General features: G+C 40.2%; 1 protein-coding gene across 3 annotated transcripts in view; it reads left to right on the top strand.

The window, feature by feature from the left end:
* whrnb (whirlin b) overlaps window positions 1–25,695 on the top strand; it is a 110,602-nt gene that overhangs the window by 25,770 nt on the left and 59,137 nt on the right. For all 3 annotated transcript variants that reach the window (XM_029439611.1, XM_029439607.1, XM_029439610.1), the window contains exons 2-3: window positions 3,991–4,167; window positions 13,827–13,952. In XM_029439611.1, coding sequence (XP_029295471.1) covers window positions 3,991–4,167; window positions 13,827–13,952 — 303 coding nt within the window. The remainder of the gene's footprint in view (window positions 1–3,990; window positions 4,168–13,826; window positions 13,953–25,695) is intronic.

The following is a 25,695-nucleotide window of genomic DNA, read 5'->3' on the forward strand; positions in this document are numbered from 1 at the left end:
GGGACAATGAAACCCCAACAGTGGACAGCTAGAGAAAAAGAAAGACAATCTTAAAACAGGGTGGCACATTGGCCTGATGTCTATAGGGACAACCTGTAGCAGACACATTTTAGCTCTCACCCCTGCAACAGCAGCCTCTTCAGACACGTTTCATGTTGTAGCGCCCCTTAGCGAGTCACTGTGTTACGTTTAGTAAAGAAGAGGACCCAAATGCAGTCCACGGACAAGAGTGTTTTAACAAAAAGAGAACTTCATTAAAGCTTAATAAATGCAAAAAAGGTAAAAAGTCAAACTGAAAAGACAAACCAGGATTGTAACGATGGCACACGTGAGAACAAAAGGGGCAAACAAGGCCAGGGAACTATAGGGGTTGCTGGACGGGGGGGACGTTTAGTTGCCTCAGTTCCGTTTAGTAAAGAGGAGGACCCAAATGCAGTTCACGGACAAGAGTGTCGTAAAAAAAACAAAAAACTTTATTAAATAAAGCTTAAAAAATACAAAAGGTAAAAAGTGAACTGAAAAAACTGAAGACACACCAGGATTGAACCGATGGCACACGAGGGCATGGCAGGACACAACGGAGCCGCAGGCCCAAACACCATGTAACATAGTTACCAAACTGACAAAGAACAAATGACACGGACAGGTATATATACACAGACACAGCTGGTGGAGGCAGGTAAAGACTCAAGGGCAGGGTGATTGGACTCAGGAGGATGAAATCAGGGGAGGGCAGACAATCACAGAAGGAGGGGAACAACACAAAGACAGGAAATAAATCTAGACATGACACAAGGAGAGTGAACTCTTCGAAATAAAACAGGAAACTCAAGATCATGACACACTGTGGCTTATCATGATCACTACTTGCATGTTCTCAGCGACCAGAGAGTTAGAAAATAGCCCCAACCTGGAATAAACTGAAAAAAAGGACAGCAAGATGGCAAAAAGCAAGAGCCTTTAATGTTTTGAAAACTGCCAAATGTGTTCACGTTGATACAGATAACGCAAAATTTCAGCACTTGTTTTCAGATAAACATTACATTTTATTAAGTTGACGCTTTTGTCTAAAACTACTTACAATCAGTGCAAACAACCATGACAATACAACTCAGAAAAGCAATATTCCTACAAGTACATTAGTTTAAAATACCTGAAATCATTTAAATAAGCCAAACCAATGTAAGTGCTACATACAGAAATGAGAGAATAAAAACCCAACCATTAGCTTCAAATAAGCGAACCAATTTAAGTGCTACATACAGAAATAAGAAAAATTTAATTTTCTGTTTTTTTTAATTGGCCATGATGCCGTCTAAACAGGTGGGTTTACAGTCTGCGACGGAAGATGTGAAGACTTTCTGCTGACCTGATGTCAATGGGGAGCTTGTGCCACCATTTTGGAGCCAGTTTAGCAAACAGGCGGGCTTTATTTGAGGGGTATCTGGGGCCTTTTATCGGACGCTTTTCTGCTAAGCTCTTGCCCCTACTTACCTCTGCTTGCATCTTTCTCCTAATATTAATTTAATTTTCACGGATATGCCCTCCTGCACGGACTGCCGTGGACATCTACAGAAGATGGCAGTACTTCAGGCAAAGATATTTCATCTAGAAGAGAAGGATACAATACAATGGACCCCAAAGGTGAAGCTACAGCTTGCCCCAGAGAACAGTCACGTCTGGAATAAGCTTGGAGCAGAACTTAAAGCCACCCCTAACAAACTAGAAGAACCCAACTTGACAGAAAGAGTCTGGCCCCCGCTGCCATTATGCCGGCAACGGCTAACATCAACCCCCGCTGCGCAACCGTGGATTGTAGCAGTGAACACGGCAAGGAATTCCCCTATAATATTTACGTGAAGACACATGAACATGAATGGAAAATATACACATTTGAATAAGGAGAGGGAAGAGCAAGCAGAAGCAGATACTTAGCCCAGTTCGTTGGCTGTGCTTCCCACTTATCCTCCCATGAAGACTCCTGTGAAAGACTCCTTTGTCTTTGTCCTCCTGAGTCTTCGTCAGATAAAGGCTGCCGCTCCAAACAAATGCTGTTTTAATTTTTTTTTCAGACTTGATTGATTGTAGGTGGCTACAGCTGTGTTACACTCACTGCAATCAGTCAGCCATATTGCTTTGACTGATGGCTAGCAATTGAAACTCACTCAACAGCTATCAAAAATAGCAGTAAACGAAGTACAGTTTCGGCAAAAAAACCTATTAAAAGCAAATCCACGTTAACTTAGTAAAGAATATTCTCACAGTCTAGCAGAAGATCCTTTTTAGATTCAGATGCACTACCTATAAACATCACATTGATTAAAAAAAGTGCAAAGATACATCCTACAGACCCTTTGTTTTTAAGCCACATTATTCGTAAACATGTGAGAGACAATGAAGTGTATAATGTGTCTCTATTGGATTAGACAGATTTAAAAACAAAAAGCCTCTGAAATTGTGGGAGATAACACACAACATTCTCTTTAGTAATTCATTCTGATCATTTTTCTCTCTATTTCCTGGTGTCTTCGCTGTGTTTCATCAGGCACCAATGTGAGTCACAGTTATATAGATGTGGCCTCAAAGCCTCCTCTAATTCTGTCCCTCTCTCATAAAACAACTAAATGATGTGACAGCAGATGCACAAGGCAAGGGATCTTCAGTGGTTTAGATAGCAAATCTAAAAAGAGTATTAAAGAACTCAAGGAGAAATTATGAAAGGCTTCAACACTGCTGTATCTCAATTGAAGTTCTTCAGTACTTACTCCTATTTTGAGTGCATAAGTCTGAATGCAAAATGCAATGTACTACGAGTACCCAGATGCTGCACTCATAACGGTCAAAATGGATTTTGAACAATGGACACTTCTAACCCTTAATGGTCACCATCTTGGCAACGTAGCAGAAGGGGAGGGACCACCAAACTTGTAAAAATGGGGCCCGAGGAAACTTCTGTGGTTTGGGATGCTCCGTAATACAATCGTCAAGTGAACAAACAAGATGGGCAACAATCATGGTCAAATGCTCCTTCAAGATGCAACTGGCCATTAATAATAAGAAATTATCAAATGTTCTGATTTAGCACTTTGTTTTGTTTACTCAAATTAAAAGTGCGCATATAAATACAATTTATTATTATTATTTTCGCCGTGTTCGATTATAAATAAAACTACCCCGTCAAAATTCACACATTACGCAAGTATTCATTCTGTACACACAACATCTATTGCATGTCTGTCCGTCCTGGGAGAGGTCATAGTTGCCATGCAACAAATATTGTGTATGTAATGTCACTGAAAATGATCTTGTATTTTGAAGAATTATTCAGTATCAATGTTTTTGTAGAGATGCCTGGAAGATATCAGATTCCCACTCTTACATACTAGAAATAGTAGCATCTTGATTCTAAACCAAAAAGTGGAAGCAAGCGCCTTTAAATGCGACTTATTCCACTAGATGTTGGTTCTTAAAATCTGTATTAAGGTGTACTAAACAATTCTTGTCCTGTGAAAGACTAAGTTTACACCAGTGTTGCCCATTTAGGTTGAAAGTTTCAAGTGTGCTGCAGCTCACCCAGCATCCACACCCAGCATCACTGCGAGAGAAGTGTGCTCTGTTTGAGCTGAAACCACAGACCACAATAATGTCAAGGTATACTGACACATCCTGGAGTAAACGTATACAGGGTAAACCACCGGAGGTTAGGAGAAACACGATTTTCAGGGGTTGCTATTTAAGGAGATAATCAAACTGAAAACATAAATCATTTAAAATTTTAAGAAAATCTATGGCTGAAAATACTTATTTTACTGTCTAAATCAGCAGAACATGTTTCCAAAAGGGAAACAACTATTTTCTGCGATAAAAGAGAATACTTTGTTTTGTTGGGTTTACTTGGCCTTAATATGATAGCGAAAGGATTGCTGCTAGGGGTCATGAGATCTGCTGTATGTAGCACATTCACAACCTCACCCTCTTCATGTGATGCAGATGCTGAAGGAATGCAAGAAGCTGGCCATTTCAGTGTGTTCCATGGGTCGGATCCCTGGAGGCTACATAACTAACCACGTGTATAGCTGGGTGGACCCTGGGGGCCGGAGCGTCTCCCCGCCACCTGACAGCCAGGAGGCCAACCAGAGGCAAGGACAGGGCATGGAGGAGAGGACGGTAAGAACAATGTCCGTTAGTTTGTTGGGTTGATACAAGAGTAAAATGATCCAATGCAGTTGTAGTAGATGTGTTGGATTTGACAATTCAAAATGAATAAAACATTTGAAGAACAGTCAGATAAGTGCGTAGCGCACTGAAACAGTTATTTTATATTTCCTTTGATTTTATAATATCAGTATGTCCAGTTAAATTAACTTGCTTTATATAAGTGTTTGATTACATTCATATTTTAATTATTACAAGGTTATAATATTACTTAAATCCTAAACATGAATTCAAGTATATAATGTATCTAGTATATTAACAATCTATTGAATTAATAGATCAGTCCATTGTCACCAATACCTGATACAGCTTCCGGCCCAATATCCAATATCGGTGCTTCCCTAATTTGTTAAGTGTGAAACGCAACATCTACGCTTGTCTTGGCATTTTGTTTTTAAAAGTTGGCAAGAAAAAGATGGACATGTTTGTCACGATTTATGTTTGGGCTGCAACAAGTGCATTGCAGACACAGACAGAAATGGCATCTGTAATATTTAAAACATGTTATTATCCAGGATGAGTTTTTGTTTGTTTTTGTAATTATCTGACAGAAGTCAGTTCAGGACTAGAATATTGACCTTTGGTGTGACGTTTTTGGAAGATAAACTCATCCTACAACAAAGTCATCCACCACAGGCCAATTAGCAGCCTGTATGTTACATTTGAAGCAAAAACAAAAAATATTTGAGATATGTTACTGTACTTCTTAAATTGAGTTTATACTGCATACTGCAATTGCTGCCTGTATTATATTCACTAAAAACCTTTTTTCTTTTTCTAAGGACAAAAGTGATACATTTCTTTCACAATCAAGTTGAAAAGGTGGTTCTCATTCATAGGATTCGTTTCAATGTCTCACTTATGATAGGATACGCCTCCCTGCATATTCCTCAAAAGTATTAATCTCATTACGCCAATCCTGATTGGCTAGTGATGGTGTCGTCCACACCAGTTAGATCCACCTACCCTTAAATAGCTTGTGCTATCACGCAGCATCATTCAAACAGCTCTTCTCACTTCGGAGCATATCTCAGCCAGGCACTAGCTAGGTTGATATGCTTCACCAGAGACTAGAGCGTTTCGCGGTAAGGTTATTTGGATATTAGCATACCTTCTAATATACCACCAAGCCGTTTTCACAGCAAGGTTTTTATTTTGTTGATAATAGCACTTCAGCTAATACACTATTTTTCTCAGTTGGTACTCCAGCTAACGAAGCTGGACCCTAACTTCCCTCACATCAGAGGAGACGCAGACTCCGGGTCATGCAGAAATAAGATTGCGAGTAGGGACACACACCAGGTCTTCTGGATTATGAGGGTGAACCTCAGAGCTCAAATTTGGCTAAGATGAGGATGACATTTTTATCCCTTTCACTCAGGCTGCCAAGCCTAACCCTAACCCTAACCCTAACCCTAACCCTAACCCTAACCCTTTTTACAAAATATTATGAACAACCTGAAATTTCGTAAGAAAAATAAGTGCAATTCCAACAATATTATGCTTCAGTTTATAATTTACACATGTTCATTACAATTTACAGATCACAGTGTATCTACAAAGGCACAAAACAATTAGTGGACAAATTTGAAATAGCTGTTTTTTATTGAAATATTCCAGTTCTGCCGGGGCTGTATGTTTGACACCCCTGATCTATGCACTCGTTTACGATAGCATTGCTGCAGTCTATGCATCATGAGTGCAACGGTTGCCATGAAAATTGTATGTATAAAGTCAAAGCCCCATTAAATGTGTATGCTCCAGGTTTGATGAACGCTTTGAAGGAAAGTCAAAGTCTAAAGTCAAGTTCACGCAACCTCTCTCTGGCCTTATGACCTTCTCTTTTGCTAATTTGTGTTTATTGGGTAGCATTTTTTATATACACTCCAGATACAACACATATTAGTCATAAATTGTAATTTAAAACATTTCCTGCATTTCTACACCAACTAACCTGTTGGACTAAGTCAAGAAAAAGCCCCATTCTGTTCAGGCAGAGGGTGGTACTGCAGCACCTGAGACGGCGAGTGGCTTTCAAATCAAAATGATAATAAATTAAGATGAAGTTCTGTGAGAAGTTGAGTGAAAAGATGCTAAAATCAGAAAGACACTGTAGAACATGCTGTGTTGTGTTGAAGTGGTGTTAGTGTAAAGAATGTCACTCTCGCAGGACTACTTTCACTTCTGTCCATTTCACATTAATGAGAAACACGACGGTGTCTGATGAGAAGAGGGGTGAATACCTGGATATAATTATAATAATACTTTACCATGTGCTCTTTTGAGGATTATATATTTGCTGAATTTCAGGAGATACTTGGACAGATTCAGAAAGAGGTGGTAAATGCCACTTTATCAGTATATCTGATAGCAGCATTTTTATTTTCCTATGCAGATATTATAGCTGAAATGAGGGAAGTGTTTGACCATCCCGTCCACGGTAAGGCCGCTACTAAATGTCTTCTTGTACTGCGGCAGGGCTCCCGTAGTGTAGCGGAGTATTCTGTTGAGTTCAGGACCTTAGCAACAGAGTCAGAGTGGAATGGTGTAGCACTTCAGGGGGTTTTCCTCAGCGGGCTAGTCGACTCAGTGAACGATGAGTTAGCTATGAGAGATAAGGTAGCTAACTTGGATGGGTTAATCTCGCTAGCCATTAAAACAGATAACCTCAGAGAGCGCCGTAGGGAGAAAGCTAGCTGATCTCTAGAGTTGCCCTTCTTTCGTCCTATTCCTTCACCTCTCGCAATATTTATCTCATTCCCACGCCCCAGTGCCTCACCTGACATCTCCCCTTCTCCCCTGCCATCAGAAGAGGCCCTGCAGTTATGAAGAGCTTGACTTCCTCCTACAGAACGTCTCCGGAGGTTAGAAGAGGATCTCTATCTACTGTACTCATTCCGGTCATTTCCTGGCCTCATGTCCCCAGCAGCCAAAAGAGGATGCTCACCAGTAAAGGTGGGGATACTAGTGAGCAAGACAACTTTTTCCTCAATCCCCCCAATCCCCAAGATGCTAGGGAGGGGCCACGCTGTTGGTGAACCAACAGTCCTTGTGGATTCTGGGGCAGACGAGAGTTTCCTGGACGCCCACCTTATTGCCACGGCTGACACTCAACCTCTCGCAACCCCCCTCAATGCTGGAGGCTTGAATGGAAAACTCCTGGCACACATCACCCATGTCACTGAGCACCTTCACCTCATTGTGTTAGGTAATTGTCATGAGATTATCCAGTTCAATGTGATATCCTCCCCCCGCACTACCCTAGTTCTGGGCCAGTCCTGGTTAAGACTGCACAACCCTTACATACATTGGTCTGATAATAAGGTCTGGAGTTGGAGCTCATTCTGCCACTCTTTGTGCCTGCAGTCTGCCCTTTATCCAGCAGAGGCCGCCAACCCCCTTGTCAAGCCTTAATCTCTTGAACTGTCTGCAGTTCCCTCAGTCTATCATAGGTCTTCAGCAAGCAGCGAGCCCTCTATCTGCCTCTCCATCGCCCTTATCATTGTGCTATTGACCTCCTCCCAGGCTCTCCCCTACTTTCCTGCCGTTTGTTTAACTTGTGTGAGGCCATGGAGACCTACATCAAGGACACAGGAATGGGGGCATCCTAAGACCTTCTTCCTCCCCTGTGGGTGCAAGCTTCTTCTTCGTTGCCAAAAAAGATAGCTCCCTGTGCTCTTTCTATTGATTATCGGGGTCTGAAAAATATCACCATGAAGAATAAGTATCCCCTGCCCCTCATCAATTCAGCCTTCGAACCAGTATAGGGAGCCAACTTGTTCTCTAAACTCAACCTCAAGAACGCCTGCCATCAGATCTGCATACGGCTGGGGGACGAGTGGAAAACTGCGTTCAACACCCCCCGAGGCCATTTCAAGTATTTAGTGATGCCATTCGGACTGACCATTTACGGAGCAGAAGAGACGTTTCACTTCAGCCCCCATCCTCATTCATCCTCACCCAGCTCTTCAGTTTATTGTGGAAGTGGATGCTTCAGACACTGGAGTAGGGACAGTTCTGTCGCAATGTTCAGTCACGAACCAGTGACCACTCTATCAATGTGCCTTCTTCTCCCAAAGCCATAGATCATAGAAATCTCACCTCACCTACATCCAAACTGCCAAACGACTCAACTCTCATCAAGCCCACTGGGCATTGTTTTTTGGTATATTCAATTTTACCCTCACCTATCGTCCCGGTTCTAGGAATCTTATACCTGATGCCCTGTTTGTAGCTGAGAGTTTGAGAGTTTGGTAATGAACGCACAACAAGACCAGCCTGATCCAAGTACCGGTCCAGATAACCATTTATTTGCGCCTGACTCTAGCCGCTCTTAGGTTCTCCTATGTATCCATTCTTCACGCTTCGTATTCCAACCCGGTGTCAACCGGACCCTGTTCTTGTTAGGACACTACTACAGGTGTTCTTCCATGGTGGCAAACTCTTGCGCCTTCGTTTTTTCAATTTTCACGAGGAGGGGTGCTGTCGGAGCTCCGCGAGGGGGGGTGCTGTGAGGGGGGGGTGGTGCAAAGTGGCCCTTCTGGCAGTGAGTTGACCTCTGGCCTATCCTCAAAGTTGCCCATCCCTGATTTAAACCATAGTCGAGAGATTCTCCAACGCCGTACATTTTGTGCCCCTGCCTAAACTACACACAGCTGCTGAGACTGCCGACTCCTGGTGAACAACATGGTTCGGCTACGAGGCATTCCAGCCGACATCGTCTCTAATCAAGGGCCGCAATTCATATCTCAGGTATGGAAAGCATTCTGTCGTGCACTTGGAGCATCTGTCAGTCTCTCTTCTGGCTATCATCCTCAGACTAACAGGCAGACGGAGCAAGCTGTGCTTTGCTGTGTCACAGCAAAGAACCCCTCCTCCTGGAGCATACACCTGCCTTGGGTAGAATACTTCCATAATTCGCTATCAAGCGTGGCCACAGGTATGTCTCCAGTGTTCGCTGGGATATCAACCACCTTGAATCCCTGCCCAAGAAGATGAGATCGCAGTACCCTCAGTTCAAGCCTACCTTTAACGCTGCCGAAAAGATTGGGAGAGATGCCCACTCTGCTCTGCTCCACTGAACACAATCAACGCATCGCCGAACGCCACCGCACCATCCTGAGAGACCACCCTGATAAACCTGGTGGTTCGTCTGAAGGCTCCCGTTGAGGGGGGGTTACTGTCACGGTCTCTAACTCCTAGTGTTTTCCTCTGTTTCACGTTTTCCTGTGTGTCCAGTCTTTTCCTGTTGGTCTGGGTGTGGCTTGGACGTGACCTTCCCCACAGATCATCAGCAACAGTGTAACTACTCCGGTTCTCCAGTCAGATTGTTGTTTCAACCAAGTGGTATACTCTCGCTCTCGGACGCTCAGTGTTGGTTCTATTATGAGTTTTCCCCGTGAAACGTTTTTGTCCCTAGTGTTTTCTCTTTGTGCTTCCAGGATTACATATCATCCACCTTTTGACCTATCTGCTCGCTTCCCCAACTCAACACCATCTCCAGCTTGTCACGCTCACAGCCTGGCCTGGCCTGTCTGCTCTTGGGTCCGATGTAACTCTGATCGTAACCTTCATTAGTTGTAATTTATATATTTTAAGCCTCATTCCTACCGATGCAAATTAGAAAATGGCAATACATGCTATGCTATATACTGTTTCTGTTTTGTTTTGATTTTTCATGTTTTTCTTGTATAGCATGAATGGACTAGGCTACAACTTCATTTTGTTGTGCAACCCTGTGTTGCAGAATGACAATAAATGAACCTTGAATTTTGTAAAAGCATGGCTTGAAATAATAAGCAATGTGACAAATTGGGAATGCAAAAAGTGTATTTTACTTAAAGCTGCACTGATCAATATGTTCTCTATTCTACCAGTGGATCAAATGACTATGTGTATTGTAAAGGGTCTATTTGACTGAATGAGTCTCTAAAAATTCACCTTCAAGCCTTTCAGGTGATAGTAATTACATGCAGGGCTTTATTTATTTTATTGGCTTCAGAATAATAAAAATATTCTCTCAAAATAAGAATTAGTGTCCTCAAGAATATGTAATTTGACCTCCTACCGCTGTCTTCTAGGGGAGGTAAAACAGGCAGTACAAGATTAGTCAATATACTGTATTGAAAGTTAATGGGCTAATCATTTCAGTCATCTATCTGCTAAAAATATGAAACATTCTCTGGTTTCAGCTACTGAACTGTGATGACATTTTATTGTGAAGGGACAATCCCACAGGTAGTTATTACGAACGCTGGTGTTCCCCTCAGCTCTGCAGAGCTTATAAGCCTTTTGGTTTTATAGCCCACAAACTTTGTTTTAATATACCTGGTTTTGCAGCAGCATCAGCAGGCAGGTAATAAACCCACTGTACATTACTTGTCCTTCAGTAAACAGCAGACAGACAAAGCTAGCAACTTGATGGTAAAAAATAATGGAGTCAGATATTTATATCAGGAGTTGGTGGAGACCAAACAAGAAGGCAGAGTGAATATTGAACATAAAATTCATAAGGACAACAGAAACTCCAAATGAATGCCGATGTTTGAAGGATGTAAACAGGAAAATATTTGCTCACTTTCTAAGGTGATATAATGTTGGATGTTTCGTTTTCAGCTTGTTATGCTGCTCGGGAAACGTCATTACTGCGACTTCAAGTTAATGCTGTCACAGCAGATCAGAAAAAAATGGTCATATGAATGGTTTCTAATGTATGGAAGGCACTGACTAACAATTTTGGCCAGCTAAGATGGCCGTTCATTTAGAAAACTCTCATGTGGGAGTTATTATACACTGGTTCCTCTATGGCCACAGGAAACATTGAAAAACCAACAACACTGGATGAGTAGCTACAGACTCCACTATAATTTATTAAAATGTTCTTAATTTAATTGCTACCACTATGGTTGATGTACTTTGATCACTAAAACTACTTATTTGAGGTCATGGTTAAAAGAAACCAACACTGAGGGTATATAAAAGACGAGAGATTAACCAGAGTCTCTGTGATGTCACTGTCAAAGTACAGCTACATAACAGAACACTTCTGTCATTTTTCTAGGAAGAACATTCTCATTCTAGAGAAACTAGTCATACTTGCACCAATTTGGCCTGCTTCACCTTCCTTTTAGTTAAACCGGCAAATTCAGCATTCTGATAAAGTGCATGGTGCACAGGTATGGATTTCCAAGATGGATATTATCAAATGCATTTAGGAAATCTATAAACAGATTGTCTATATATTTCATTCATGATGTCTAATTTATCTTTTAATTAATCTACATGATGTGTTGCTTTATCTTCCTACGATCAAGTCTTTGTTGTATGTATACTCATTGTCAGCTGAACAGTGCAGCATTACACTGTTCATTTTGTGTTTTCCTTTATTCTGTTTGTATTTATGCATATTTTGTTTTTATCAGTTTATGGTATTTATATTGTCTTTTTTATTTTTAAATGGGGTGAGTGGGACAGAAAGTACTGAACTAACCCTCATAATGAAATGTTGGCTGGCATAAGACAATGTGCATAAAGTTACCGCGATACACAACCTGATATATTGTTACTTTACAGCAGTGGTCCCCAAACTAAGGCCCGCGGGCCGGATACGGCCCGCCTCCACATTTGGCCCGGCCCCCTGAACAATACCAGAGACGCATTATGATTTTTTTTTCAGTCTGGCCACGCGAATCCTAGACTAGCCCCTGTCAAATAGAACGGAATAATGGCGAAAAGGTTAGTTAAGAGAAAAATTGATTCAGAATGCAGGGTATTTAACCGATTTATTTTTTTGTTCAATGCAAAGAAAAGGCTGTTTGTCTCACCTGTCAAGAGGCGGTGGCGGAATTCAAAGAATACAATTTGCGCCGACACTATGAATCCCGTCACAAAGACAAGTATGATAACTTGCAAGGCCAAATGCGAGCAGACAAACTCTCAAAGCTAAAAAGTGGACTGTTAGCTCAGCTTGGTTATGTGTGGCTTTCTGGAAAACAATAAATGTTTACGTTTAGGCACCCCTGCGATCGTCACACTTTTTCTGTTACAAACTGACCCCGGCCCCCATCAGAGAAGGGAAAGTTATGTGGCCCTCACAGGAAAAAGTTTGGGGACCCCTGCTTTACAGTATGAAAAAAGTATTTTCCACATAATTAAATAACATGCAGGTCTGTTTATTAATTGACCTTAGTTAACTTTGCTCTTGCCCTAAATCTTTTTATTTTACATGACATTTCAAAGAAAGTTTTCCTAAAATCATTCAGTGAATCATAATCCGTGGCACATGCTCAAAGGTGCACAGTGTGAGTGTATGGATCACATGGTTTTGGTAATTCTCAGGAAGAAGTAACCTTTGCTTCTGTGATGCAGTTTGAAAACAGAGTAGGAAGTGTGATGGCCCTGGTTTCAATATTGACCAATCAAAAAACTTCTCATTCTTCCCATCAAAGGCAGCACTCTGACAATTTGGTGTTGGCAGAGAACACTCCAGAGTGGCTCTGATATAAAGGCTTCTCACAGGAGGAAACTTTCAGCAGTATAGACAGCATCAGCATCCGTATCCGCATCCGCATCAACATCCGCATCCGCATCCGCATTCGCATCCGCACCCGCACCAACACACACACCCCTACATACTACAAACAATGTCAATCAATGAGCAAAAGAACCCCCAAAAGATGATTTGACAATCAGTCGACCACAGGAAAGAACGATTAGACTACGTACAATAAATTATGTAGGGGTACACCTAAAATCATAATATAATTGTTATAGAGAAAAATAATGAAAGCTGGTTTGTTCTGAGTTGCTTGCTGTGTGTTTATTCTCTAAGTCTTGACTCAAACATTATTGGAACTATTTATCCATCCAATTATCCTCCATCCTGTACCCATTTATCCAGGTACAAGTTATGGTGGCAGCAAGCTAAGTAATAGCCCCGACGTCCTTCTCCCTGATTACTCAGCGTTCATGACCATAGATGAGGGTCGGGTTCCTGCTTCCCCTCACTCGTGAGGAAGACAGCAAGACACTTGAAACTCTTTACTGTAAGCACAGTACTCCTAACCCAAAGTAATTCACCATATCTGGCAGAATAAACAAGCCAGCAGCATTCATTACATGTTGAGGGTGTTTTATAGGAAAGAATGTATATATAGCTAAATCTAGGTGTTAAGGATATTCACCTTGAAAAATAATAATATTTTTTTTTTATTTAATAGTTTATGGCACACACAGATTAACAATAGTTGTAGTGGAATACCCAACACTGAGGAGTCTATTACCATAAAACCTATTTTTATATTTATATCAAAGTCAAATTAACCTACTTTTAAAGCTGTTTTGACATGCATACTTTGCTTCTTAAATCCTAAAAATAGCAATGAGTGATATCTCTGACATGCAAGTGCAAAATGTAAGAATACGTAATAGTGACACCAAACTGCCTTGATTGTTACTGACACATCCTGCTGCTTCGTTCTTCCCACATGACTGAAGTCCACACTAAGACACCAAAATATACAGAATGTTCCATGATGTTGCACCCTTTCTACGCTTAATACTTTGGTTTATTGACAACACTTAAGGATCTGAATGTCATGTGTCCCCTATAGGTTAACCTGAATATGGACGATGGTCGCTCTCTGGGCCTAATGATCAGAGGTGGTGCTGAGTATGGACTGGGGATCTACATCACAGGAGTGGACCCCGGATCTGCTGCAGATGCTGGTGCACTAAAGGTACCACAAAATAACCTGCCTTGATAGCATTGCTACATTACACCACAAAACCTGTCCCTCTAATGAGAATTCTTCATCATCAACCATTAGCTGAAGAATAAGTAATTCTATGTTTCACTGAAGCCATTTCTTTCTCCACCACTATGTTTGGTCTTCCTATGGCCAAAAGAGAGTCTGATCAACACTGTAGAATGCAAAACTTTACAGTTTCGGACTCCGATAAGAAATATGTGTGAGTAGTTTTCACACTGACTAATACTGCTCAGACTTGAACCCAACTCAAAGTCATGTTCAGAATTTTTCAGAAAATGTGTGTGCGTGTATATATATATATATATATATATATATATATATTAGAGTGAGGATGTGTCTCTGCTGGGCCTTTTTGATGATGGAGTCGATGTTGGCCCTCCTGGAATCAGCTTTTGAAGCAGGAGGGCATCCTCCTTACAGATCCTGAGTGCAGGTAGGGTGCAGATGGTTTGTGTGGTGTTGGAAGGAAGCAAACACAGACAAATGCAGGCAGACAGGATCAGGATCATCTAATCTGTCTGTATTTTGGTTGTTCACGGCTGAGGTGGTGGGATGTAAACACGGACTATAATAAAGGAGGAAAACTCCCGCATTGAAGGGTAATACAGTTAATACAAATGGTCTCTGAGTGATGAAGGCAGGTTTTTATTAACACTACGACGTCTGTACACCAACCCTTTATGTAGAAAAAGATCCCTGCTGTTACAATTTAATCAGCCGCGCTGCCCCCGCCATCATCTCCTGCAAGTCCAATAGAGACCTGCTGCTCCTCCAACTAAAATCTCTAAAAATATTCCCTGTTGAGCCATAAACAATATAAAAACTTTGACAAGTCAATTTTGAAATGTTCTTTCCTGGTAAAAGAAAGGGACAGCTGAAAACTGAACAAATAAACAAAAACAGAAAAAGCAACAGAGAGCACAATCTAGGTGTCACCAACTTATTCCAATTTATCGTCTGGGGAACACAAATATTTGTACAATCCAATACTGAGATATTTCAGTTTGACTAACAGTCTGTCTGTTCAGGACGCTATAGCTTAGCATGGCTAAACACTAAAGCTTCCAATTGACATGGCATTGCACTTATACAATGCCATTTGATTCATACAATTTTGTACAAAGCAGCTGATTTATAGTGAACATTTTTAAATTGTCTCATCCTACTCATGTTTTTGGCAATTTTTAATAACAAATCTTATAGAACCATACCAGTATTTTTAAACGCTGCAAACTATCATCTAGAAATATTGTTTTTGTATTCGTTTTGGTACTATATGAAAATTAACTTGAGATATGAATCCATCACAATTAACATCACGTTTGCTTTCTGTGTCATCAAAGCTTCCTGATGTGTCGTAATGCAGTTGTAATTACAGACTGATTCGGAAACTATGCACAGCATCACTACAATTACACAAAAATAAAATTAGACATGATGGTCAATGTGACGGATAACTTTATTAAGGCATACCAAGTGGAATTGAAATAAATGTAAAACACTATCTTAAAGGTCAGCAGAAATGTAAAGTACATTTGATTTTGTGGTAGAACACCGTGAAACATTAACACACACTGGGATGGTCCTTTAAATCTTAGTCATGGATTAAATGAGTTGTTGACGTGAAAATTTCTGGCACTGTGCCAGCTGTCATCGCTAACATCTGCTACTGTTGAACCTGCTACAATTCTTGCCACCTGCTTCCCATTAAACTGCTAAACCTGTTAGCATTGCTCAGTCAAGCAGTTGAATTCACTGCAATGACAGGTCTACAAAAATGCTTTATTAGCCATGCTAAATCTCTGCTGTTTGCTTTCAGGTCAGCGTTCTGCCTCAACAAGCAGGCCACTCTCTGTGCTATTTTTCAACCTCCCTGAGGCAAGAAGAACAAAAGCCAGTGTTTCCTATCTGTAAACAATACGGCTGAAACCTCAATATGGCTTTCATGATAATATCTCACTGTGTCCTACTTGGGGATAAAAATGTAACATCACATTTATGGTTTGATTCCTTAGTTTTCCAAACCAATTGGGACACCTGGAAAAAGATTGCCTTACGCAGTGAGAAAGGAGATTAAAAAAGCAGAGCTTGAAAGGCATTCTTCAAATTCTAATGTTGTCCCTTGAAAGTGTGACATTTCGCTGACTCTTTAACAGAAAGAGATGAAGAGCTTTTTTTGTAGAGAGACAGACAGACAGACAGACAGACTTTATTGATCCCGAGGGAAATTTTGGAGACACATATGAAAAGAAATATAGTGTAGTATGTTTTGTGTTCACCTCTCCAAGTGTTGTTGCCCATCTTTAGTGTGTGTGTGTGTGTGTGTGTTTGATACTACTAAGCTTACTTTTAAGAGTAATATCAAGTCATGTTTATTGACTTTCTATGATGGAAGTGATGGTTTCTCGAATAACTTTCACTTTTGAACATATGTAAAAAGAAATTTCAAAGATTACATGCTTATCCTCAACTACAGTCTGATACTGCTTTTCCCCAGTTCATTTACTAAAAACTATATTTCCAACAGTGGCTGGCAAAAAACATGTTTAACAATGTTCTTAACAGAAAAAATTAACACCCGACTCAGAGTGTCTTTTAGTACAACTGAACGCTGAACAACACAGAGGTAACGATACCACAGTTGTAACGACGTGGTAGCAATTTCTCAATCACAAGGTAGCCATGCCCCTAAAACAGGGGTATTCAACTAAAATTCTAAGAGGTCCAGTTAGAGAAAATTTCCACAAGCAAAGGTCCGGAGCATCATAATGTCTAACCTGCGTTAGGAATTAGTGTGAGATATATTGAAGTAGCCTAGTAGCTGTATCAACGTCTGCATGTAATCAACAACTGACTGTCAAATCTAATAAAGAAAGTACAATTTAAAAACATTTCGACAATATAACATTGAACTATACAGATATATAATACTGTAGAGATGTATAGTGTTCTTCTCGGGCTGCATTTAAAAATAAAATGGAGAAAAAATAAATAAAATAGCTTTTGAAAAAAAAGTGCTTAATCTTAGAAAAATTTAATAAAGTGTAGCAGCAGCTTGAGTTTCCCTTTTTCTTTAACTGTTTCACATCTTGATTTAACAGTCTCAACCAATGTTAGAATAAATCAGTCTGAACACATCTTAACAATTGAACAGTTTAACCCAGACTAGCACATCCTGGGTTAAACTGTTTTCTGTGGCTGATGATGCTGACAGGTGGCCTATTTGCTTTATTTAGTCACAAATCAACATCATATATGACTCTGAGTGCTTATTTTCTGTGCCCTCAGTTCAGACTTGAGTGTGTATGTTTGTTGTGCTTTGTCTCATAGTGGCATTTCACATCACCACTTTTAATGATCACCACGGTCTCTGAACATATGAGACATATGTGCTCCCAGTGGGAAGGATGAACATGAATGAGTCAATTCTGGGTTGAAAGCTCTGTTGACTTTTCTCTTCTTGGAGAGCACCATGAGTAGTTATTCTTCTCTCCCTGTCTGCCGCTCACTAGTCTCTTCTTCTGTGTTTCTCTCCCTTTCTCCGTCTTCTCTCCCTGTATCGCTAACTTGTGCCGGTTGGAATGCACAGATTTGATTGGCTGAGTAGCATCACGTGGGATGGCTTAACTCGCCTGTAATTGGTCTGTGAGTTTCCTGAACCGCTAAACCAATGCCGTAAAAATGAGAAAAGGACCGCGGTCCGCCTGTTAGTGACCTATGCCCTAAAGCAGTGGTCTTCACTATTTTTTAGATGAGAGCCACATTGATAGGACAAAGTCAATAGGAGAGCCACTTTTACCGCAAAGTATGAAAAGCTACATCCAGTCATAAAAAGCCCATCTGCTTATTAATATGTCACCTCACCCAGAACATACAATATGCAATGCAGCCAACCAATTCATTCAAAACAAGCAGGATTATTTTAATACTGGGATTATGTTGTCAAACTCTGCAAACAATATTTCTGCTGAAGGGTTTTTTTCTCAAAAGATGCCTCAGTTAATCGTTCAGCTGTATTAGTTGACCTGTGTATGAGCCTTTGTTTTCCAGAAAGAGAAGAAAGCTGCTCTATTTTTTTTTTCTAATTTCATTTCCAGGTGTGTAAATTTTGTTGAATTTTGGATGCGTCGTTTGGAAATGCCGCTCCAATTGATCCAAAATTAAACCAGAGCGGGTCTGTTTGCACATTAAGCACAAAGGGTTCGACTCGTGGAGAACCAATACAAATTCCTGTCCACTTTTCATGTCCATGCTCATCTTGTGTGGCTCGTACCTTTCTTTTTTTTAACGGGAGCAGCTGTTGTCTGTCCACAAACCACATCTCCAGCATCTTCCTCTCGATTTGCGGTTGTTGGATGCGCCAAAGCCAAATCTTCATTTTGCTCGTTTGTCACGCTTTGTTTCTGTCCACCTGGTGTGCAACTTCTTTTTATAAGAATTCGATCCATTTTACGCCTGTAGAAACACGCGCGAACTAGCATGAAATGGTGAAACGAGTCCACCGGAGCCAATCTAACGCGAGTATGAAGTGCCAGGTTGGTCGTAGTATCCTCCAATTTAGCTATATAAATTATTTTTTAGCAAATGTCAATATTCATAAGCATGCTTATGATAACATATTTTTTAGTGACCTTAAGTTTGATTTATTTCTATACTAGTCTAATTATTATTACAATTATTTGTATTATTTGTAGGCTAATAGAGCAGACACTTTCAGTGTTTTAATGGGTTATATGTAATAGCCCTGCTTGTTTTTAGGAAATATCTGTATTGACTGCATAATCATATCTATCACCCCTTTATTTAGCCCACTGCCATGCGAGCCACCAATTAAAGCTTGGCGAGCCGCAGGAGGCTTGTGAGCCGCGTAATGAGTAGCACTGCCCTAAAGGATACCCTGCTTTATCGTCTGTTTTACTCTAAATGGAACCATTGGTTTTGTTCAAAATAAGCATCATGTTGTATTGAAGAATACTTGAAACTAACGAGGGAGACAATAAAGTAATTAGGAAAAGGTTTACTGAGGTAATAAATCAAGGAAGAAGTAGGGTAATTTTCTCACAGTATACAATTGGACTTCTGTTTGGAACCAGTAGAGCCACCGTTAGAAATAATCAGGTTTAAGGCACTTTACTTTTCAGACCCGGAAGTTGCCCCTTGGTTGGAACACATAAACACGTTTAGACGTGTGATACAACCTAGTTTTAAAAAAATATAGCGAGACCTTAGGATGGGGATATTGGTTAGACAGTAAGTCAACCGATCAATGCTGCTTGGGCCAGAAGCCATGGAAATGGGAAATACATTGTGATGATTCTGAATGTTTTTGATGACCCCCTGTCCTCTCGTCCTTTTTGTATAATGCCACTGTCGGGCTAAAATTCCTGCTTGTACACAAAAAAAGCTGTATCAAAATTTAATGGCCAGATTGCCATGACATTTACTTATCACAATCATTTTGCTCAGAGGATGAACTCTTTAATTTCTGGACTCTCCTGGTCATCTAACACCACCCTTAGGCCAAAAAGCCAAAGACTACGATCCAGATAAGTTTCTGATTTATTATCCTGAAACAGACAAATTGTTTTAATATAACTTAACCGTAATGTCTACTGTTTCAATTGGTCTTGAATTGGAAGTGTATCCTTGTACTGTTTCAAATTGTGATGTTAAATATTGCTGAACTCATTATTGCTGGGAAATCCATCATCACAGCTCTATATGAATAGGCACGACTGAAAGTCAAATCACTCATGTATATTTGTGCAATACAATGACACTTGCTGTTGCCCTTTCATTACTTTAAGAGGGGGAAATGCTTAGCCATATCCATTAGAAAGTGATATAAATCTGCTTTAAATCCATTCAATTAGAAGCTGTTTTCTAACCTTGGAGAGGTTGCTTTGACAGTAGATTAGAAATAAGAAGAAAAAGAAAAAATTATGCTAACTGGTTTGGATGAAAGATCTTTTGTTATTCTGTTATTGAATATTATATTTCAATATTGTTTGAATTCTGCCTATCCTGATGATGGCCTAACTGTGTGTGTGTGTGTGTGTGTGTGTGTGTGTGTGTGTGTGTGTGTGTGTGTGTGTGTGTGTGTGTGTGTGTGTGTGTGTGTGTGTGTGTGTGTGTGTGTGTGTACTAAATCTCAGTATCTCGTACAAATAGATTTTAATTAGTGTCAGCCACTCTCTTGCCTGGGGTCATGTGATAGATTTGCCTGTCACATCCAATGCACTGGAATGTGTCTCTGGCAGGCAATAGAGCAGGGAATGCTTCTTTCTCCATTAAAAGAGCATCAGAGTAGGGTGAACTGAAACTGCTGGTGTGAGATTAGACAGATACGTGGATTATAGCCACTCAGTAAATCTAATTTTGATAAAAATGCAGCTTTTATGATTGCCTGGGTATTTTACTACAACACAGTATAAGTATGGTACATAGTAAATGGACTGCATTTACAAAGGACTTTTCTCGTCTTTGCGCTATTACAACGCAAGTCAGCATTCAAACACTGGTGGCAGAGGAACCACCTAGGCATCACAATCTATAAACATTCACACACACACACACACACTCACACACACACGGGTCCCATGTAGCCAACAGAACCACCATTGGGAGCAATTTGGGGTTCAGTAGCTTGCCCAAGGACACTTTGACATATAGACTTGAACATATAGAGATCAAACCACCGATCCTCCAATTGGTAGACGACCACTCTATCTTCTGAGCCACAGCCGCAAATATTGATTTATGTACATTATCTTGTTTGTTCTATAAATGATACTGTTAAAGCTGCATTCATTTATTTGTTGGCCATTTGGGGGCAGTTGAACAAGCTAAAAACCCAAACCGTTTAACTTAATTTCAAGGTGAAATACATTTTTAACAAGGACTTTATCAGTTCAGCAGTCTAATTCATTTCAGCTCATTGTCTAAATCATGTTATAAATAAAACAGTAAAGGCTAAAATAACAGGAATGCACAGAATATAATTTCGATTGTAATAATTGTTTGTACTTTTGTTTGTACTAATAATTTGGCTAATTTAGCCAAATAGGGTAAAGGGACAATGTCTTGAGTCCCTGTAGCCAGTATTTTATTAGCATGTACCCATTTGTGAATAATCATGAACAAAATATGTAAATGTGAAGGTTTCTCTTATCCTCAGAAGTTGCTGAAAATGCATCTGCTTCACATAACAACAGGGTTGCCGGGAGGAGAGAAAGAGAGAAACAAAGAACTAATTGCTGCCTCTACAGTACAGCTGTAGTACAGTGGAAACGGTTTTCCTGCTGCATTCAGCACTGTTTTTCCCTATCTCAGTATTTATAAACAGGCCTAATAACAACATTTATTACATCTAACATAAATTCAGGGGATAAACACGTCATACCTAAATCTAACAGTCACAGTTTTAAACATGTGGTTAACGTTATTAAACGTTCACAGTTTGATTAGGTTAAGGTAACAAAACTATTTGGTTAGGTTTAGGAAAAGAGCATGGTATGTGTTAAATGTACAATCAGTAATGCATAGCCACTTGCTCTAAATTTAGTCATCAGTTATATTTATTTAAAAAAAGCAAACTATTAACTAACAGCAGGGCAAGAATAAACAAATATGACCAAACTGTTGAACTCTGAGAGACGGTCAAAATAACACTGCTATCTTACAATGTTCAAGTATGGCGTTGACCAATATTTTCCATTACCCATCTTTGTGTTTGTGCCACTATCTGGGGGCTGTGTAACATTACGTTTTTATAGTTGATTTTTTGGACAAAATCTAAAGTGGCAGAAACGAGAAAACGACCCACACTTTTGTCTCATCCTCCCTTCAGCCAGGAGACCGCCCCACCGGGACGAGCGCTATCGGCACTCGGCCGCTCCCAGAACAGAGTTAGCAGCCACAGCAACGGCAGTAACAGAAAGTTTGCTTATCCTGGGGGTGAGTCCCACAGGATCAGAGGTTTGTGCTGTCTAAATTTAAGCTAACTGCTGACTGAAGCTCAATCTCCCACAATTGAGAGTGCATGCTCTACTCCCAGGTAGTCTCACAACAGCGAGTAGGACAATTAATTTTTCCCGTTTCTGCCACTCTGAATTCAATCCAATAAACAAAACTATAAAACGCTCATGCACAATGGATGTATTATTAACAAGCCCTCTTGCATTTCTACTTTTTCGTTCTCTGGACTGAGGGCAGACTGGAGCTACAGTGACTCACTATAGCCTCCTGAGAAACGAGGGGTATTAAAAGACACAAGGGCTAGTAGGTTAGCATGCTAACTTCAGTAGATATCGCTGCAACACAATAAATAGACATAACGTCAACACTGTTACCTCTTCAAGCTCTGTTGATAATGTTAGTTAATTTCTTGAATATTTTAAACTTAAATTCTGGCATATCTTACACATTGCACCTTTAAAATAACAAAGATTGTTATGGAACTTAAGTTAGATATTCTATGTATTAGCCTTTGTTATGTTACTTTACGTACCTATCTTAATATAACTCAACTTTTGGTTTCACATAGAACATGAACAGCAGTCATCTGGGTGAAAGTTCTTTGTTATACGTGACCTAAATTCCGCCCTAACCCTAACAAAAACATAGAAATATGCTCAAAGATTCAAAGGCTTTATTATGAGAATCAGAATAATTTTTATTCACCTACAAGGAATTTGCTCTGGTTTAGTTGATGCATAAATAGGCTAAGGCCTCTGCTGAGGTGGTGGGTGGGGCTCCTGGGCTGGAGCTGATGAAGAGTGAGGGGATTTTGAGGGGTGAGGGGGGATGGTGTCAGGTCTGTCCCATTGTCTTTCAAAGCGACAGTAGAACTCATTCAGTTCATTGCCGATGTGCAAATCATTCATGGACTGGGGGGCTCTAGGCTTATAGTTGATGATCTGCCTTAGCCCTCTCCAGACACTAGCAGAGTCATTGGCTGAGAACTGGTATTGAAGTTTCTCAGAGTACTGTCGTTTAGCTTCTCTCACCGCCTTGCTGAACTTGTACTTTGACCCTTTAAACCTTTCGCTGTCCCCACTCTTGAATGCGTCTTCTTTTTCCAACCGTAACTGCCTGAGTTTGGCTGTGAACCAGCGTTTGTCATTGTTGTAACTCACCCTGGTGCGTGATGGTACACAGCGGTCCTCACATAAGCTGATGTCTGACGTCACAGCCTCTGTGTACTCATCCAGACTGTTGGTAGCAGACCTAAAAACATCCCAATCACTACAGTCCAAACATGCCTGAAGATCCTCCACAGCCTCACTGGTCCACTTCTTTGATGTCCTCACAACAGGTTTACAGAGCTTTAGTTTCTGCCTGTATGCAGGAATCAGGTGGACCATGACGTGGTCAGAGTAACCAAGTGCAGCACAAGGGACGGCATGATAAGCACCGCTGACTGTGGTGTAACCGTGGTCCAAAATATTCCTCTCTGGTCGGACATTTAACAAACTGTTTGTATTTAGGGAGTTCGTGGTTGAGTTTTCCTTTGTTAAAGTCACCGAGGATGATAACTAAGGAGTATGTCCGCTCCACATACAGGATCTGATCAGCGAGCACGCGCTGCGCATCCTGCATGTTGGCCTGCGGTGGAATGTAAACACCGACCAGAATGAATGAATCGAACTCACGGGGGGAGTAGAAGGGTTTGCAGTTCATAAAAAATTGTTCCAGAACAGCAGAACAGGGCTGTAGGATCACTGTCACATCATTGCACCAGCCACTGTTGATGTAAAAACAGATTCCCCCACCTTTCGCTTTACCTGAAAGTGTGCAAAAAAGCTACAGAGTTGTTGTTGGCAATGAACATCTTAAGTCTCAGGCTCTTCTAACAATGCAACATACAGTATAGTTAAGAAGAAAAAAAAAACAGAAAATGATGCAAGAGACATAATGGTGCAAGTAAAATGCAGGAATAGGTAGAATACAAACATATAAAATAGAATAAGTATAAGTATAAGACTATAATGTAAAATACTGTACATTGGAATTAAATACTGTATACTGTAAAATATAAACGTGGCTATGTGGAACAGATGTATGTACTATACAGAAACATATTTAAGTAGTGACACTTCGTTGAGCTCAGGAGTTCAACAGTCCCAGAGTTGGAGAGGAGCTCGAGATGCGGCAGCCATCCACGGCGCCATCTTGTCGCCATCAGATGGGGCAAAAACCATGGTACACACTTTTGGAAAGTTTTCTTTCTCTCTTTTTATCATTCTTCACACTACTACTTATTTTCAAATCTCCACACACCTGGCTACCAATCACCGCACAAAGGGTTCTGGGTTGCAAGTTTCGGAGACCCTCCAATTATGCTATTGGAAACATGAGTGGAGAGGGGGTTTCTGACGCTGTTTGATAATCCAACAATCACTTTGTTTGAGCATAATGACGCCTAACAATCTGATGCCTACCATTTTTCCTGAGGGTGATACTTGCCATGGCTTATTCCATAAGTCTTATTGAAATATATTGTGAGGAATCACACGTGGGAACCAAGAATATCCATACAATTTAGTGTGTATATCTAGAAAGTAGTTGATAGTAGAAACCCCTGACCAAAGTGTTGAACAGACTGCCAGAGGGATTGAATGATATTGCTATACATTTTAGTTGGCTTTATCCTCTAATGCAGGGGTCACCAACCTTTTTGATACTGAGAGCTACTTCAAGGGTACTGAATAATACGAAGGGCTACTTGTTTGATACAAACTTCCTGAATAACATAGTTGCACGGTTCACCTTTAATGATAATATTATCATTAATAATAATAATCATAATACATATTCATATATGTGAAGAGACTGTCTGATCACATGTTAATGTTAATTATTGCTCACAATGATTATTAACAATGATTTACCATGGTAGGAAACAGCTATATTTAAACATGCAACATTATTTATTTATGTTCTCAATCTATTTCAACATTTGAAAGTCAGAGTTATCATATCTCTGATATTTTTGTAAATATCTTTATTGACAGTTTTGTATGAATGAGCACATTTGTAGCATTTGGTTCAAAATCACAACAGTTATACAAAGTATCACTTCTGCAAATCAAATCAAATGTATTTATATAGCCCAATATCACAAAATATACATTTGTCTCAGTGTGCTTTACAGACTGTAGAGGTTACTGTACAGGTTGCAACATTTTATACGAATTCATTAACTGTCACATCTTCAAATCATATCCTAGTTGTACAAACACTAACTTTGTAACATCGGAGTGGAGATGACATCAGAACCTTTCTTCTCGTCTTTGAACAGTGTTTTCAATAACCATCATTGCACCTTTCAAGACCTCTCTGTCCGAAAAGGCTTTCTTGTTCTTTATTAAAAATGTGCAGCTCTAAATGAAGCTTCCGTTGCTTTCTGTGACTTGTTCACCGGCCTCGTGAAAAGAGACTGCTGCTGCCCAAAGCTGCCTTTAACGTACGACTTGTTCTGCCTGCAGTGCTGCAGGTGGGTAGTTAGCATGGTAGCTTTTGTGACACGTACCGAAGTGTCTCCACAATGTTCCACTTTGCCGTCGCCCCCGCAAATGAGACATACACACTTTTCTTTCACTTATGTAAAAAATAATTCTTCCTCCCAATCATTATATAGAAAATAATTAGTTTTATTTTGCTTTTCTGCCATGTTTAGCGTAAATAACGCACCAAGCGCCCTATCATA

The sequence above is a fragment of the Cottoperca gobio genome, chromosome 9 (assembly GCF_900634415.1).
Source record: "Cottoperca gobio chromosome 9, fCotGob3.1, whole genome shotgun sequence".
In the NCBI taxonomy this organism is placed as follows: domain Eukaryota; kingdom Metazoa; phylum Chordata; class Actinopteri; order Perciformes; family Bovichtidae; genus Cottoperca; species Cottoperca gobio.